Source organism: Antechinus flavipes, chromosome 2 (assembly GCF_016432865.1).
Source record: "Antechinus flavipes isolate AdamAnt ecotype Samford, QLD, Australia chromosome 2, AdamAnt_v2, whole genome shotgun sequence".
Classification (NCBI taxonomy): Eukaryota; Metazoa; Chordata; class Mammalia; order Dasyuromorphia; family Dasyuridae; genus Antechinus; species Antechinus flavipes.
In genome coordinates this window covers 529,511,227-529,527,491 of record NC_067399.1, presented here as the reverse complement: position 1 = coordinate 529,527,491, position 16,265 = coordinate 529,511,227, and the positions used below count along the sequence as shown (strand labels likewise).

At 34.2% G+C, this 16,265-nt stretch overlaps 1 protein-coding gene across 5 annotated transcripts in view; it reads right to left on the bottom strand.

Moving 5' to 3' along the window:
• TCF12 (transcription factor 12) overlaps positions 1-16,265 on the bottom strand; it is a 407,755-nt gene that overhangs the window by 293 nt on the left and 391,197 nt on the right. For all 5 annotated transcript variants that reach the window (XM_051980716.1, XM_051980717.1, XM_051980718.1 and 2 more), the window contains 5 exons: positions 10,647-10,761; positions 9,515-9,677; positions 8,084-8,316; positions 4,771-4,924; positions 1-2,113 (listed from right to left, as the gene is read on the bottom strand). The exon at positions 1-2,113 is cut by the window's left edge and continues 293 nt beyond it. In XM_051980716.1, the coding sequence (XP_051836676.1) occupies positions 4,782-4,924; positions 8,084-8,316; positions 9,515-9,677; positions 10,647-10,761 (654 nt within the window). In that variant the 3' untranslated portion in view covers positions 1-2,113; positions 4,771-4,781. The remainder of the gene's footprint in view (positions 2,114-4,770; positions 4,925-8,083; positions 8,317-9,514; positions 9,678-10,646; positions 10,762-16,265) is intronic.

Below are 16,265 nucleotides of genomic sequence, written 5' to 3'. Positions count from 1 at the left end.
AATGAACAGGTTATGGTAAATAACCCTACATTTTTTACTACCTAATATAGTAAAATAAAGTAAGAAACTTTTTACTGAAAACTTTTTCGATTTCAAAAATCTAGAAAGAGTAATATTTAGAATTCAAGAAATTTTCTTACAAGATTATTGTATAAAAGACTAGCTACAGTGAAAAATAAGCCAAATGTTTTTTCTTTCTATTTTATGAAGGAAAGCTTCTGGGCATACTGCAAAGTCTAATATAGCCAAAAAGACAACAAGCTTTGAAGAAAAAAGGCCAGGCAGTGGCATGTGGTCACTCACACATCATAAGCAACAACTTCTGTTTAGCTGATTAACACTGAAATGAAGAACAAGGCCACAGATAGAGTCAGGTGTTATTTGACAGTATTTGCAAATTAAAGTAACCAAAAGAGTTCACTAAATCCACAAATGACTAATTTGTTAGGAACCATCCTAAATGGAGGATCTAAAGTTCTGTTTGCCTGTTTTTTTTTTCCTTAACAATCAATTTTGTTCTTTCAAATGAACTGAAATCTCTGAATTACAAAGTGATTTAGTTCATTTCTTCTGTGAGCTGATTGCCACTTGGTATTGGCAAAAAAAATTTATTTGCCAAGACAACCTTGTTTAGCATTGTTTTTTCTCCCAGGGTTGTTGCAGTGGAAGACAGGTTTTCTGGAAGTTCAAAGGGATCATTATGGGGAGTAGGGGAAGAATCTCCATAGATCAGTGATGAGGTGGGTTTTGGGGAGGGACACCTTAATGCACGCTATTAAGATGGACTAACATGTAATAGGTTTAATGCTAATCTGGCTCATCTCCTTGGGATAGGGGCAGTTGGTCTGCAGTTGATTGAGTCACCCACTGAACTCCTCCCGACTAACCAGCCATCCAAATGACAGAGAAAGTAAAGGCTACGATATGGAAACAAATATTGGTGACCACTGCTCTATATTCCATTGGGTAATTAGCTCAGAATGGTGTGTTCCTTCATCATGCTACCTGCCATGGTGACTCCCAGGCTTCCTTGAGTTCACCATAATCACAGCCTGAAAATCTCCTTTGTATTTAAATGCATTTTGTGCTTACTTACAGCTAACACTTTACATGTACTATATATGTAGTACTTACTGCTTGGAAAACAAAGCAAATTCTAACAAAGTAGATTCTTTCCCCGGAATTTACACTTCACCTTATTACAAGCTTTACTATGAAACCTAGAAGCCTGAAAGGTTTTATTATTAGAAATAAAGCAATTTATCTAAGGAAAGTGTCAGGGATAAAATACCCTTTCTAAAACCTAAGCAAGGCAAGGGTCATAGTTGGTCTCTGCTCTCTACTCTAACATAAAATGCTCAGATCTTGGCAGGGAGGGGTTTGGACTGTGATTATAACTGATCAGATTATCAGAGACCAAAAACAATGCCCATAGAGGGAGGAAAATAACAAGGGAAAAATTCAGGGAGAAAGGGGGAAAAAAAAGCTCTATTGAAGAATATTTTCCTGTTGCAAGGAAAACACAATTCATATGGCAAAAGGAATGGAGAGGGCAATAGAAGCCTTTTCCCTCCCTTTTTTAAGACACTAATAGGTATACTGGGAATGCTAAGGGTCAATGGTTGTCACTGCTTTGTTCTCTGCATGGGAACGGCTTTTATAAATGCTGGCATCAGCTGAGTGCAGATCAGCTTTCCATATCAACTTTTCCCTTTATATGTAGACCTTTACAGTTCCTTAACAATAAATAAAATTTGTAGTTACAATGCATTTGTCAATTCAGTTTAGGCACAAGGCAACTTCCACGGTGAGTGGAGAGATCGAGACAGTCTCTGATTGTGCAGAAGCGACACACTGCTTGCGACAGAATGATATGTTCCAAACATTTGACGGGCTGAAGTTCTATCTGATGAGCTTTCTATCTTCACTTCTTCTGATGCAGGTGTTGACCACTTGCTTTGATCATAAGATTGCATTTGAATTTCTTGCTTCAAGTGTTTTTGTTTTGTTTTGTTTTTCTCCTGTCAGATTTGTGTCTTCAGATAATCTGAGTTGTCTGTGTCCTTGTGAGGAGAGGTCACCTTCTATCTAGCCTACCAATCATTCTGGAACTCTGGTATGGAAATCAGGGGAGAAGAATAAGATGAGTTAGAATGATACTTGTACATAGTTGTTAGAGAATTATTTTATTGCCATGGTAAAACTTATTTATGCCCCACTTTGATTTAAATAAGAAGTTCATCATACAATCTACATTTGCTTCTATTTTAAGATATGACAAATATCACATTAAAAGTGTAGTAGAAATAATAGAGGTAGAAGCAGTAGAGTCATGGAGATGTTGGGGAAAAGGGACCCGAATGAATTTCTCATCTGACTATTCCAATTCATTCAGTTTTCAAATGAAGAAATAGAACTTCACTCTCTATTCAGTAAGTACAACATTAAATAATGAAAAAAAGATTATAGCAGTTTATCATTTATCTGTTTTTGTTAGAATACTAAATATTCCAAATAACTGATGCTTATCTAGTAAGTGTCTAAGTCTGTTTTTTTTTTTATTTTAATTACTATAGATGGAAGCTTTTTTATGTAGTCACCATCAGTTCTATATCTCATTAAACAGAATATTCTAAATAGGACAATTTATTTTAGTGTCTGAGGATCATCAGTAGGAATAGAAACTAAGGCAAACTAATGCTGTGAAGGATGTAATACATTGTAATATAACCTTTAGGGACAAATGAGAGGCTACACTATCATTTTTATCTATATTGAACGAACATTCTAGTCAAAGTGGTCTCCTTGATGTTCACTGTACCTGGCCTTCTTCTCTTACCTCTATATTTTTACAGAGACTGGTGCCTGTGTTTTGAATTATTTTTCCCCTCCCTTAATTCTTGTTCCTTTCAAGGATGAACTTGTATGATGTCCTATAAGGTGATATCCTATTCCTGATTACCTAGTGTTCTCTGTCACACTGAAATTATTTTGTATTGATTTGTATGACCATAATGATTTTTTCTCAGAAAGAATGTGAGCTCCATGAAGGCAGGGCATAGCTATTTTTTGACTTTTCATTCCTAACATCACCCCAGTCTTAGCTGATGCTTTTGTTCTTTCAGCTCTTTTCTGGTTATATCTAGAAGCAGCTTTCCTGACTTTTATAGGAATTACCTTATTGTTTCTTCTGTAAGAGCTACTATTATGTAGGAAGAACCCAAGGTTGCCTCTTGAAAGTGTAGGGCTGCCTCATTCTATAATGCCTAAAGTTTACAGTTTGAACTAGCATTTGTGGCATTATTTTGAGTCCTCCACACTCACCCTACCTCCTTTTATTTTTATAAACAAAATTGAATTTGGGATCTGGTTGGGTTAGGGCTAATGGGTAAAATACATAGTGGAAATCATAAGAAAAAGGGCTTTTGGGAGAAAATGACTACTTCTTTGCTATTCATCAAAATTTTAGAGGCTCAGTTTTAAATGAGATAGTCCTAGCAAAGTCTAATAGGGGTGGCTAAATTGGAGATCCACATTCTAGAGCTACACGAATGAAACAAAACTTCTTTTATGGAAGAAAAAGAAACATCAAATAATCTGGCTAACAATTTTAGTTTCAATTCATGACTAACTAAAATGTAATTGCTTTAAAAAATTAAAACAATCATTCAGCAAACATTTATTAAGACTCTATTAGGGGTTAAACCAGTTGTATCAAACTCAAAATAGAAACAGATCCCCACAAACCATAAATTAAAATTATCTAGGCTGTACTGTATTTTTTTTTTTATTTTGTTAAACATTTCCCAATTCCATCCATTTCAGTCTATTTCAGTCTGAGAGTTTGACTCTGCTAGGCCAAGGAAAAAGTATATAAATACAATGAATAAGACATTCTCAACTTAAAAGGAGTAAGTATTATGTTAATCACAGTCTTTTGTTTTTTGTTGTTGTTTTAGAAATTACCTTTTATAACAAGAATAGACTTGATATGAATGAAGTGGGGGGAAAATTCAAGTAATTTAGATTCTGGGGTTAGACTTTTATAACATAAGTAATGGATTTCTAATATTGTATGAAGGGCAAAAACATCATTACTAAATAACTATTTTTATTAACCATCCATCATCAGTGGCAAGATAATTCTTTGAGGATGAGTCAAGATAAAGAAAAGAGTATTGACACTATGCCATAATTTCATCTCCCCCTTTTTAATTTATTAAGCTCACATCCATTAAAATATGGGTCTACTTGCCAGTTTTGAAAATGGCTTTGACTGTCAGTATACCTAAAATGAGCTGGAAGAATACTGTCCTTCCTACTGATGCAAGTGGAAGTGGATGACAAAACTTTTAGATAAACTGAGACAATCAGATATTTCTAAGCAGAGAAATGTGCAGTGTTATGATAGCAGACTGTTCTTGAATGGATGGCCCATATCTCTATTTGCTGTATCAGAAGGAAATTCACCCGAGTACCAGGGTATGAATTTTTGTGGCTAATTAGATCTACATAGGGTAAAAGTCCACTAAGATTCATATTGTCATATCTTGAAGATGGTAAATAATTGGGTCTTAAGATTTGCTTCCCATGCCAACTTTTAGAACATTAAATTAAAGGATTCCAAATAGAAGTTTAATTAAAATAATTCCATTCTTAGGTTCTCACCTAAAGAGAAGTAAATCAATTTGCTCAGGCAGTATCACACTTTACCTCCCCTGCTCTTCTTCCCATTTCAAACCCCTTTGCAAGCTTCTACCCCAGACCTACCTGGCCGGTGTTTACATATGACCCATAGGGTTGGTAGTTTCACTAAGCCCAGGATGGGTTCCTGGCAGTGTGGTTGGTGGCTCTGCCGATACGGCAGAAACTTTTTCTTCTTCCCTTCTCTTAAGGCAGGCTGCTTTGGGGTTTAGGTTCCTCTCTATAACAGAGCAGAAAAGGAGGAAGGAAAAGTCTTCATTATTAAACAAAAAAACCAGATGCCATAATTCTTGTACACAAAATTACTATTCTTTACTAGAATTCTTGATGTCCATATCACTATATCATTGAACAAAATCACACTGTAGATCCTAGTGAACATCAATTCTATCCACAAAATGTGAGTTCAAATGAAAAGCTAGATCCATGCCTTCCACTGTCCAAATATTTTGTCTCGTCTCTATTTTCTGTTACTTCTGATAGAGAGTCTTCTAGGGATTGCTTTGATCTGTACCAACACCTTAAATCTAATCCACCCTACTCTGGGGATGAATGTCTGAGCTGACACTGTGAGTGGCTGTAACCCCCTGAGCATCCTGTAGAGATGCAGTGCCCTGAATTGATATGAGTACTGACACCATCTGTACCTGGGAGACATCTGGGCTCAGCCTGGAATTCCATCAGCTTAGAAAATGCTTTATAGTAACAGACAGACCACTCAGCCAGCCCCAAGGCAATGAAAAAAATCCCAAGGATTTTCACTCTGGAAATTAAGCGACAACCTCTCAAGGGAGGTAGGGAACTGGGCATATACTGTTACTTTTCTTTGATATAACTGCAAAAAGAACTACTTCAATTGCTGTTCTTGAACTGGAAGTAAAGGAAGGGAGATGGAGTAGCTTTATCTCATGTTTCTAAAATACAAAATAGCTAGCTTTTTAACCAGTTCAGACTGAATAACTAGGAAGTAAAGTATACGTATATAAGGAAAGGAGAAAAAGAGATTGACTTATAAAGAGAAATAAAGAAGAAAAATTATGATCAAAAGAGGAAATCAGTTCTCTAGTGGAATTTTTTTTTACAAGGATGCTAATAACCACAGAAGGGCATGCAAGTAAGTTCCATTTTAACAAAACTCCATCTATGAAAATTCCCAGGTATTTGAAAAACCCTTTGTGAATGAGGCATGAAAATCAGGCTCAATGAAAAAATTTGACCTTTATTTTGTAAATGAAACCTTGTGGCTAGCTTGACATAAACTTCTAACACACACTGAGATATGTGAACTCATTTAAAAATGATTTTCAGAACCATATTTCAATAGACTTGATTTCCTTTGTAATCTTAAGTATTTTATTTTATGCATTTAAATTTTTTTTTCCTGAGAAGGGGTCCATGACACAGAAAACAGTAAGAAGCTTTGATCTAATAGATCTTAGAGACTTTTCCAAGATCATTCCAAGAGAATTCTAGTCCAAAAAGTTATTGGGTGAAGGAGAGGAGCTGGGTAAAGCTAAAACAAAAATAAACCAAAGAGATGATGTAACAGAAATCGTGTGAGTATTGAATAAGTTCCTTTCAGTGAGGAGCAGCCTATTTGTGGTAAACAGGTTTGGATACTACTAGAATATCCATCTGTTGGTAAAAGGCTAATAACAAAGACCAAACATGTATCAATTTCCTCTGGTCTTTGGAGGATGGGTAGGGTGGATCTTTTATAATTGACTTCACCTGTCATGGTGAGGGAATACAGTTTAGAATTGTGATACTTAAGATCGTTCTTTGAAACAATGGCAAAAACTTCAGAAACTCTGAGTTGGTCATTCCTAGATCCCTTAGGCACTGTAAGACTAATACTGCAAATGACCTTCTTGACAGGACTTGTCAGATTTGTGTGAAATGACCAGTTCCTTGGGTAGGAATGAGAACTTAGCAGAGGTGCTAGGGCTCTCAAAGGGATCTGTTATCTTCTTCTTCTTCTTCTTTTAGAACAGGGAATCTGCTTGTTTGTTTTTAATTTTTAGATCACATGCCATTATGAAGTCATGTGAAAAAAAGGATTTGCTAAACCTAATTATTTTTTTCTATAAGTCTATAAACTCCATCAGGGCTATGTAAAATATAGGGCTACAGTTTATCAAGTTTTTTTTTTTTTTTTAATCTTCCTACCATTTAAAATGGAATTCTGCCCACAGCAGTTCTTCTAAAAAATCAGGTATATTAAGGACTTTGATAATCACTGGTAATTTAGATCAGACACTATGTGCTTCCCAAAAATGTCCTCTAATCATTGATCTGAATCAAGAGCACTCTTAAAATCATAGAATTTTAAGCTAGAAGGTATAGATAATAGATTATCTAGTCCAACCTCTACAAAGTCTGAAATGGGGACACTTAATTGGTTTGTTTAATATGCCATTAAAGAAATATATCTGACATTTGTGGTATGCTGGGGTCATGGAGAATCTCCCATTCCTCATTATTTCACTCATTGGAGGAAGTCTATCTCCTGTCCAAAGATACAAAATACAATCAAAGATTATGCCCAGTTAATCCAAGCCAAATTCATTAGTTTCTCAGAAAGAAATTAAAAGAAGTCTTGCAGAAAAGGTCATGTGTATTCTACTGTGTTAGGATGGAGGAATATAGAACTAAAAAAATATGTGGTACTAATTAAGTTGCACAACTCCCCAAAGGACCACCAAATCACTTGAGGTGGTAGAGCAAGACTGGGGTAGGAAAACAATTAATGGCAGCAGTATACTTACTAATGTGTACTTATGACCATGAGAAGGAAATGTATGTCAAATAGCACAGTGACGAAGTAGGTTTATAGTACTTAAAGAGCCAAGCAAAACCAAAATCTACATAGCCCGATGAGATCTGGCTTGGGCAGGCAAAAGGTTGAGGATCAAAGTTGTAGATAGGGATGGAAGTATCAGGCATAGTAGTTCTGGTTGGAATGAATTCAAGTTTAGAGATGTCAGCTAAGATGGAGAGATCCTGGAAGGAAACAAGTCTAGGAAAGTAAGGGCTAGTCTAAAAGGTCAGACAAGAGTCAACAGGAGCAGGAAAAGTAAGTTGAGTGAGGGTATTCATTCCTTGTGAACAAGACTGTAAGCCAACAAGTAGTGACTGTATTCAGAAAGCAATCATCAGTCAACAAGCATTTATTAAATGTCATAAAGTCATCAAAGTTCTGAAGGTGAATACTGTCCCATGGACAGAGTAGCAGAGGGAATGGGAATCATGGGGAAATCCTCAAGTCTTGTGTCTATGGAGTCAACCTTCCATTCACCTCCCTTCCCACACACAAAAATAAAGGTCTGCCCTTCTGAGTTAGAAAAGTTGTTATCTTGCCAATGGGAAAGTTAGTTACCTCGGACTTGCTGTTCTAGACTGAGGATGACTGCCACGGCCTGGTGAAGAATAAGGAGCTTTGTCTGAGGTTTTTCACTCTTTAAGTGAAGCTGACACATTCTTCCCAGTTCTTTGAAAGCCTCATTAATATCCCGCACACGCAAGCGTTCCCTGGCATTGTTAGCCATCCTTCTTTCCTTTTCCCTTTCTACTTTCTGCTCTGGGTTCAAATCTTCATCTTCATTAGTACTGCTACAAAATCAAAACAAAAGAGACATAATTATTTTAGTTATCTTTTTGTTTTTGTTTACTATATGGTGGGAATAGGGGGTAGAGTGGAAGTAGAGATGGAAAAATTTGAAAAGAAATATGCCCCCTCCTTTTGTACTGGAGAAAAATGATTTATCATCAGTTTATGACCTTTAAAATTTCAAGGGCATTCTCTGGAAAGCCTATCTTGGACTGAGTTGTTCGAAAAAATCATATGCCACAGTGAACTTGTCCTTTTGGCATATAGAAATGACATCTTCAAAGAACAGGGATTTCTAACCTGCCCTTTAAGCATCTATTGATATCTGTCATGTCAGCTATAGAGAGGGGACTCAAGTAATTCCTGTTAACTTACAAATCATAGAAATGTTTTAAATATTTTAGGATAGCATGGGATCCAAATTTCCTTTACTAACTAAAAGTATCATTCTCAAAAAGATAAAAAAAGAATCAAGATGGCTCAGAAGAGTAGATAATATATCAGGGTTGTAAGAGATCTTGATTAGAAAGGCCAATTGGGTCCAACCCCAAAACAGATGAACTTTTCTATACACAGTAAAATAATAGTGATGATTTGTTATTTATCCACTTCTTCTTTCAGAAGAAGTGACAAGTGCCACTACAAATAATGTTAAACTTTATAAACAGCAACTACCATAATAAATCATAGGGACGTCTATGACTGGAGCATGGAAAAGACATATTTGAGCTTCCAATTGCATAGAACTATGGTTCCATTCCAACTAACATAGAAATGTGGATTACAATAATTCTTAGCACTGTACTCTTGAAAAACAAAGGAAAAATTATACACATATAGATATGTGTGTATTATAATTAATATGTGTATAACACAGAATCTGGAAAAGGACTAAGAAAGAAATTATTCTTTAACCATTCAAATTCTTACCTAGACTTTAAAACTCTGTGGAACTGTTCCTGACAAATCAAATCCACTTACCTAGTTCTTTATTACACTGACTCTAAAAATTTCTAAAAATTATATCTTATAATATATTTACACACACATATACATATACACATACAAACACACACACACATATATACTATAGTACTAGACATATATGACAGTCTTTAATTATGTAATTACTTTTACTTGTAGCCAAACTAAAATAGTCAATGGTTTTCAAAGATTTAATACCAGGTTACTGATAAATACCTTGTTCTTCCCCGAGATGAAACCTTTATATCTTTTTGAGAGGATTCATCATCTGATTTCATGTCATCAGATGAGGGAGGTTCATGAAGATTTTCATCCTTTTCCTTATTTTCAGACTTGATTTCTGTTGGACCAACTGCTCCAGATTGACTCTGCAGGCCACCTGATGATTCAAGTGAGAAAGAGAAGTAATACTCAGAGTTATTACTCCATTATAAATGGGTTATTTCAGTTCTGAATTAGAACTAAAACCACAAGGAGATTTCTCTTACTGTTTAATGACCTGTCCTGATTCTGAGAATGTTCATCAGGGAGACTGGGAGTGGAGAGTGGGTGGGAAAGTCATGCTCATAACAGGATGAATAAGTCTAAAAACACACACCATGATCATGCCAGTCTTAAAAGTCGTTTTTTTTTTTTTTTTTGGCTATTCTTATCCATAATTCCAAAGAAAATTTCACTGCATTTATACTAAAAAGAATATACACGACCCTGAAATAAGAAAGGAGTTTTTCTATTATTACAAGGAAATGGATTATTTCAGGCTTCAGCCAGTTAAAAAAAAAATCAAGCGAACTAAACTGTAATTGAAGGTGGAGGTGAGGATGAAAGAGAAGCAATATTAACACACTAAAGTAGGGAGCAGAATGCTCAGTGTACTTGGGAGGGCACTCCCAGTTTACTTGTTAAGGTTTTAATTCTAGCTGCTTGTACTGAATTATCATCATTCAGATGTTGGAAGGTACCTATTCATATTGAGTGCACCCAACACACCTCCTCTTCTTTCCTAAGGGACTTGTATTTTCAGCTTCAGTCAAGGGTATAATTAAAGGAAAGAGAAATGCAGTGAGATTAGAAGTAGACTGGGAAGTGATTTCTTGCCTGAGGGGGCATTAAACTTGACTCTCTTGGCCACTGAGAGTCTACTAGAACCTTATAAACTGAACACTACTAGTGCTTGGCACATCAAAATCAGTGCCTTGGGCCATGTTCCTCACTCTTCTGATTTCCTGAGGTACTACCTAAAAACATTTTGGCAACTTGATTTAGAGGCCACTAAAGACATGTAACAAAATAAGAGAACACTCTGGCTACATTATTAATGAAAAATAACAATGGATCAAATTGTTACCCCTGTAATTTTCTTGTGTTTTATGATTCAGGTCTGTGCTTGAAGCAGGGACGGTACTGGACAGGACTGAATGATTGCCATTAAGGTTAACAGAATCTTCCCGATGAGTTCCAACCTAAAGCAAAGAAAGACATTTTTATCATTATCTTCAAGACCAAAATACTTTAATTTGATTTAGCAGAAAGGTAAAGAGGAGACATATAAAACTAGACAGTTTAAAGTATTATTTTCTATTTTGTAGATAAATCAAATGTTCTGATATTTGTTGCATTTTAAATCAAACTAAAACAATATTTTTACCTAAATGATTAAATCAAATATAGCAGATATTACTATCATATCCTTCTAAGGACAGAGCAGTTTCTCTGCTCTAGATTAGTCTGTTGACCCATTTTTGGATTCATATATTTGATGGCTAGTACTTTGAGCTCCACAGAAAAGAAAATCAAATCTAGAAAATCAAATCAACTGCATAAGAGGAAGCAGTTTACAATGAGGAAGTGTTTCAACTCTCCAAAACATGTCTTGGAGAACAAAGTGTTTTTCCACTTTATTCTGTTTTTACTTATGTGACTTGTGACTAATTCATTAAAATCAACCTTGCTTTGAAATTTTAATGGATTCATTTCTTTGTGACTTCCTCCAATGATGTGGTTCACAGTTCTTTCATGTCTTCTCATTCAGCACAATCGTATTCCATCTTTTTCCATGAATCTTTTTTTTTTTTTTAAAGGGAATACACAGGAAACCTTCCACTGATTCTTTTAATACCTCTGAGGTACCAAGATGTTTGGATGATCCATTTGTTGGCTTTCATTTCTCTTTATCTATCTAGCCCAATGTCTTTTCTGGGCATTTAATGAACTTTGCTATGTGACTTTTCTATTTCCATAAATTTACAACTCTGATGCTTTGCCATGGTGGAAAAACAACCCTAAATTCCTAAAAAATATGTCAGTGATATGCATCTCTTGGCAGGTCTATGAAGAAAACTAGAAAAGAGTTTAATGCAAAAAACTACATCTACTTTGCAAGAACCAGTTTGGCTAAGATCAGAAAGAGTTAATAATAGAATATTGGACAATAGATTAATTTTTTTTGGTCACACACAAAAAAAGTAAGCAAAATATGTAAGTCTAAACTCAAATTTTTTGGGGGGAGAAGGGAATGAATTCCCATGAATTTTGTGAATGATAAATGATTTCCTTTTTGTTTTGTAGAAGTTTATTATCTCTGAGTATGAGCTCATGCTCTCTATTAGATGGTTTGAAGATAACTAGAACCCATTTCCATTGGAAACTATTTTTTATCACTATGTCATGCCTTGAAGAGTTCATTTCCTTTTAAAAGAAGCCATTGATTCAGCACTTTCTGCAATTGCTTAGCACAAAGAGGACAATTCCTTTAATAATTCTCATTTCTCTAGACTCCATCAATCCCATTGTTGTGCTCTTTCACTATGTATTTTTAACTTGAAGAATCCAATCCTTTGCACAGTATCAAGATATAAAAATATAGATGATTCAGGAAGTAAGAAAACAACTCAGGACCTGAATGAACCTGGAACTTAATAAGCCTATATCTAAAAAAGCTTCAAAGGAAGAGAAAGTGGATCTAGGTATACAAAAATATTTATAACAGGTCTTTTTGTAGAGGCAAACTAGACACTAGAAATTGAGGACATGCCCATCTATAGAGGAATGGCTGAACAAGTAGTGTTATAGGAATACTATGGAGAATTATGAGATATAAGAAATGAGGAAGTAGACAATTTCAAAGAGATATAGAAAGAAGTGGTGCAGAGTAAAGTGAGCAGAAACTATATAACATTATTTATTTTTATTTTTTATATTGATATTATTCATTATTTATATTTATATAGCATCAATAGTATTAAAAATAATAATTTTGAAGACTTATAAACTGATAAAAACTGAAATGAGCAGAAGCAGAACAATTTTTTAAAAAGTTTTTATATGTTTTCTAAATACATTAACAATTTTTAGCATTCATTTAAAAAATTTTTGAGGTGCAAATTTTCTCCCCCTTTCCCCTTCCTAGAGAAAGCAATTTGATAGAGATTGTGTGTGTGTGTGTGTGTGTGTGTGTGTGTGTGTATACACACATACAATTGTGCCAAAACATTTCTATATTGGCCATGTTTTAAAAGAAAGTTAAAAAAAAAGTATGCTTCTATCTGCATTTAGACTCCATCAGTTCTTTCTCTGGAGATGAATAGCATTTTTCATCCTTAGACGTCTGGAATTGTCTTAGGTCTTTGAATTGTAAGGAATAACTAAGTCATTCATAGTTGTCCATCATACAATATTGCTATAAGTGTACAACGTTCTCCTATTTCTGCTAATTTCATTTTGCATAAGTTCATATAAGTCTTGAGGAGAACAATTTATACAGTAACAACAGTTCTAGAAAGATGAATACTTTTGAAATTTTAAGGAAGATGATAAAAAATGATGACCATCCATGATTTGAGAGGATTGATAATGTAGTATGTTATCCACTTCTGGAAAGAGAAGTGATGAATGTAGAGTTAAGGAATGAGAAATATATTTTTTTGAATTTATATATAAAGGAAATTTGTTTTGCCAACTATGCATATTTATGACAAGACATCTCTCTCCCTCCCTTGCCCCACACTTCCATGGGATAAGGAGTGAGAAGAGAAAAAGAAAATAGATTTATGTTACTTCAAAGAATAAAACTTTAATTTAAAAACCCTTAACAAAAAATAATGATAAATCATTATAGTTAAGAGCTGGAAGGGACCTTAAGAGGACATGTAGTCCAACTTCTTCATTTTAGGGAGGAGGAAGCTGAGGTCCAAGTGATTTACCCATAGTCAAGAGCCAGGATTTCAATTCAATGCTCTTACCCCATCCTCCACTAAATAGTACTTTATTTTTTCCAATTACAGATAAATATATTTCTTCAACATTCACTTTTATAAGATTTTCTGAGTTTCAAATTTTTCTCTCTCTGTTTCTTCTAACCCCTCCCCAAGACAGTCATTAATCTGATATAGATTATATATTACAATCACATTAAACATATTCCACATTAGTTACATTGTGAAAGATGAATCAGAACAAAAGGGAAAAAAACAAGATAAAGTAGCAAATAAAAAACTAAAAATAGTATGCTTCAATCTATATTCAGACTCCTTTATTCTTTCTCTGGATGTGGATTGCATTGTCTATCATAAGTCTTTTGGAATTGTCCTTAGATCATTAGATCAACTCTTTTATTGCTGAGAAGAGTTAAATCTATCAGAACTGGTCCTCACAGAATGTGGTTGTCACTCAATATCATTTCATGTAAGTTTTTCCAACTTTTTCTGAAATCAGCCTATTCGTCATTTCTTATAGCAAGGAGTATTCCATTATATTCATATATCACTATTTATTCAATTATTCCCCAATTGATGGACATCCTCTCAATTTCCAATTCTTTGCCACCATAAAAAAAGCTGCTATAAATATTTTTGTACATGTAGGTCCTTATCCCTTTTTTTATAACCTTCTTGTGATACAGACCTAGTAAGGGTATTGCTGGATCAAAAAGTATGCACTGTTTGATTGTCCTTTGGGCATCGTTTCAAATTGCTTTCCAGAATGTTTGGATTAGTCCACAATTCCACTAATAATGTATTAGTTGAACTCAGAATTTCTGACTACAAATTCAGTGTTAAATAATAATAATTCACATTGCTATAGTACTTTGAGGATTTCTAATTCTTAGTCCATATTTTTTTCTCTACAAGTAAATTCATAACTATGCTGATTTTAATTAATACGTTTAATTCTTTAGAAAGCTAGAACATTTAAAATAATTTATAACATGTCTTTACTTATACTGAAGTATAAAAATGTATAAACTTTTGCTAAGTATACATAGTTTCATTGTTTCTCATATTTCCCCCAGGCAGTCTTTCAAATTTCTTTCAAAGAATGGCAAAAATCAATCAGTAATTTCAGATAATTCAGTATAAAAGTCTTTAGAGTACATAAAATACCAAACTATTAATTCTGATCTTTAATCAAAAGTTGACCAAAAATGGCTATCAAAGACAGGACAGTCCAGTCCATGCAATTGTCTATTATTGTATTCATAATAAAACTGACTACAGATGAAGCTTTTTAATGGAACAGTAGCAAACATGTCAACTTGAAGATTAAGCCTTTAATTAAATAGGTTTATTGCCCAGAGTTACACATGAGAACCACTGTTTTTCAATAAATCCTTCAATCCTAGTAAACTGCTGAGCTTTGAATCCCTCTTGAGTAATTAATATAGCTTTTATCTTTCATGTCTTAGTATAGGCTTTACCCAGAGAGAGATAAATGCCTTTATGCAAGTTTATCCCTTGTTTAATATACATGGTTTCCCATGAGCCAAAACATAAGACAGGAACTAAAAGTAAGATTTTAGGCCAGACGCTGATCATTCTAGAAGACTAGATATATTGTGATAATAACAGCTATATTGTGCTTTAAGGTTTGCAGAGTGCTTTATAAATATCTCCTGTCAGCTTCCCATTAACTTTAAATGGTAGGCATGAGGAAACTGATGCAGATAGGAGTCATGAGACTTGCCCAAAGTATCTGAGACTGGATTTGAAGTCAGATCATTCTGATTCTAGGTCCAACACTTCTTGACTTTAAGTTCAGCCAGCTAAATAATTTGTGAACATTACACTAATTTTTCTATTGTAGTTTAGAAAAGCAAACATCTTTTTCCACCTTTAAGTTACTTACTTTAAAAATATTGTTGTGCATCCTTATCCCCAATCATTTAATATCTCTCTCATAACCAAATTCAGATGATTTAGAGATTACTCCTGCTACTACTCCTTTTTATTGGGAGTGAACAATGAAGAGCTGATTATGTCTTCAAAACCATTATATAGTTTCTCGTTGCAATAAACTTGTCCTCTGAAAGAGTTTGCAAATCTGCCTTCATTTTTCATAAATCTCAAGAAATTGACATATAGGCTTACATGATCAAAAATTGAGTAGGTAGGAAAGTAAAACTTAAAAATGAAAAACTATTTGTGAAATTTGTAAGGAGGAAGGAAGTTATATTTTTGTATCTTTCATAACATTCTCCCTTAAAAGGTATATTGGTTATGCTTACTCTTAAAATCTAACAAGTTAGAGACTAGAAGAATCTCTTTCTCTAGGGATGAGCTGACTCAAAAAACCACTTTAAAAACCCCAAGCAATTTCAGTATCAACAGAGAAGAAATATGAATATATTTCCCACTTTTTACACAGGGAGGGAACCAGTGATATGGAACACTGTATTTAATGTTAGACTAAGGTATTGGTTAATTTTGCTAAGCATTTTTTTCTTTTTCTTTTACCTTCCATATTATAAGGGAGAGTTCACTGAGGAGGGGAGAGGAGAAAGGTATAGTGGGAAACAAAAGTTATACAAAGCAGAAGGTATCTATGCATTTAATACCAAAAAAAGAAAAAAGAAAAAGAAAAAAAGAAAGAACAGATCGGAAACCCAACACAATTTTCCACTTCTTAAGCAACATTAACTAAAAAAACTTAGGCTCAGGTCTAAGGATCATAACAATTTTAAATGATTAAG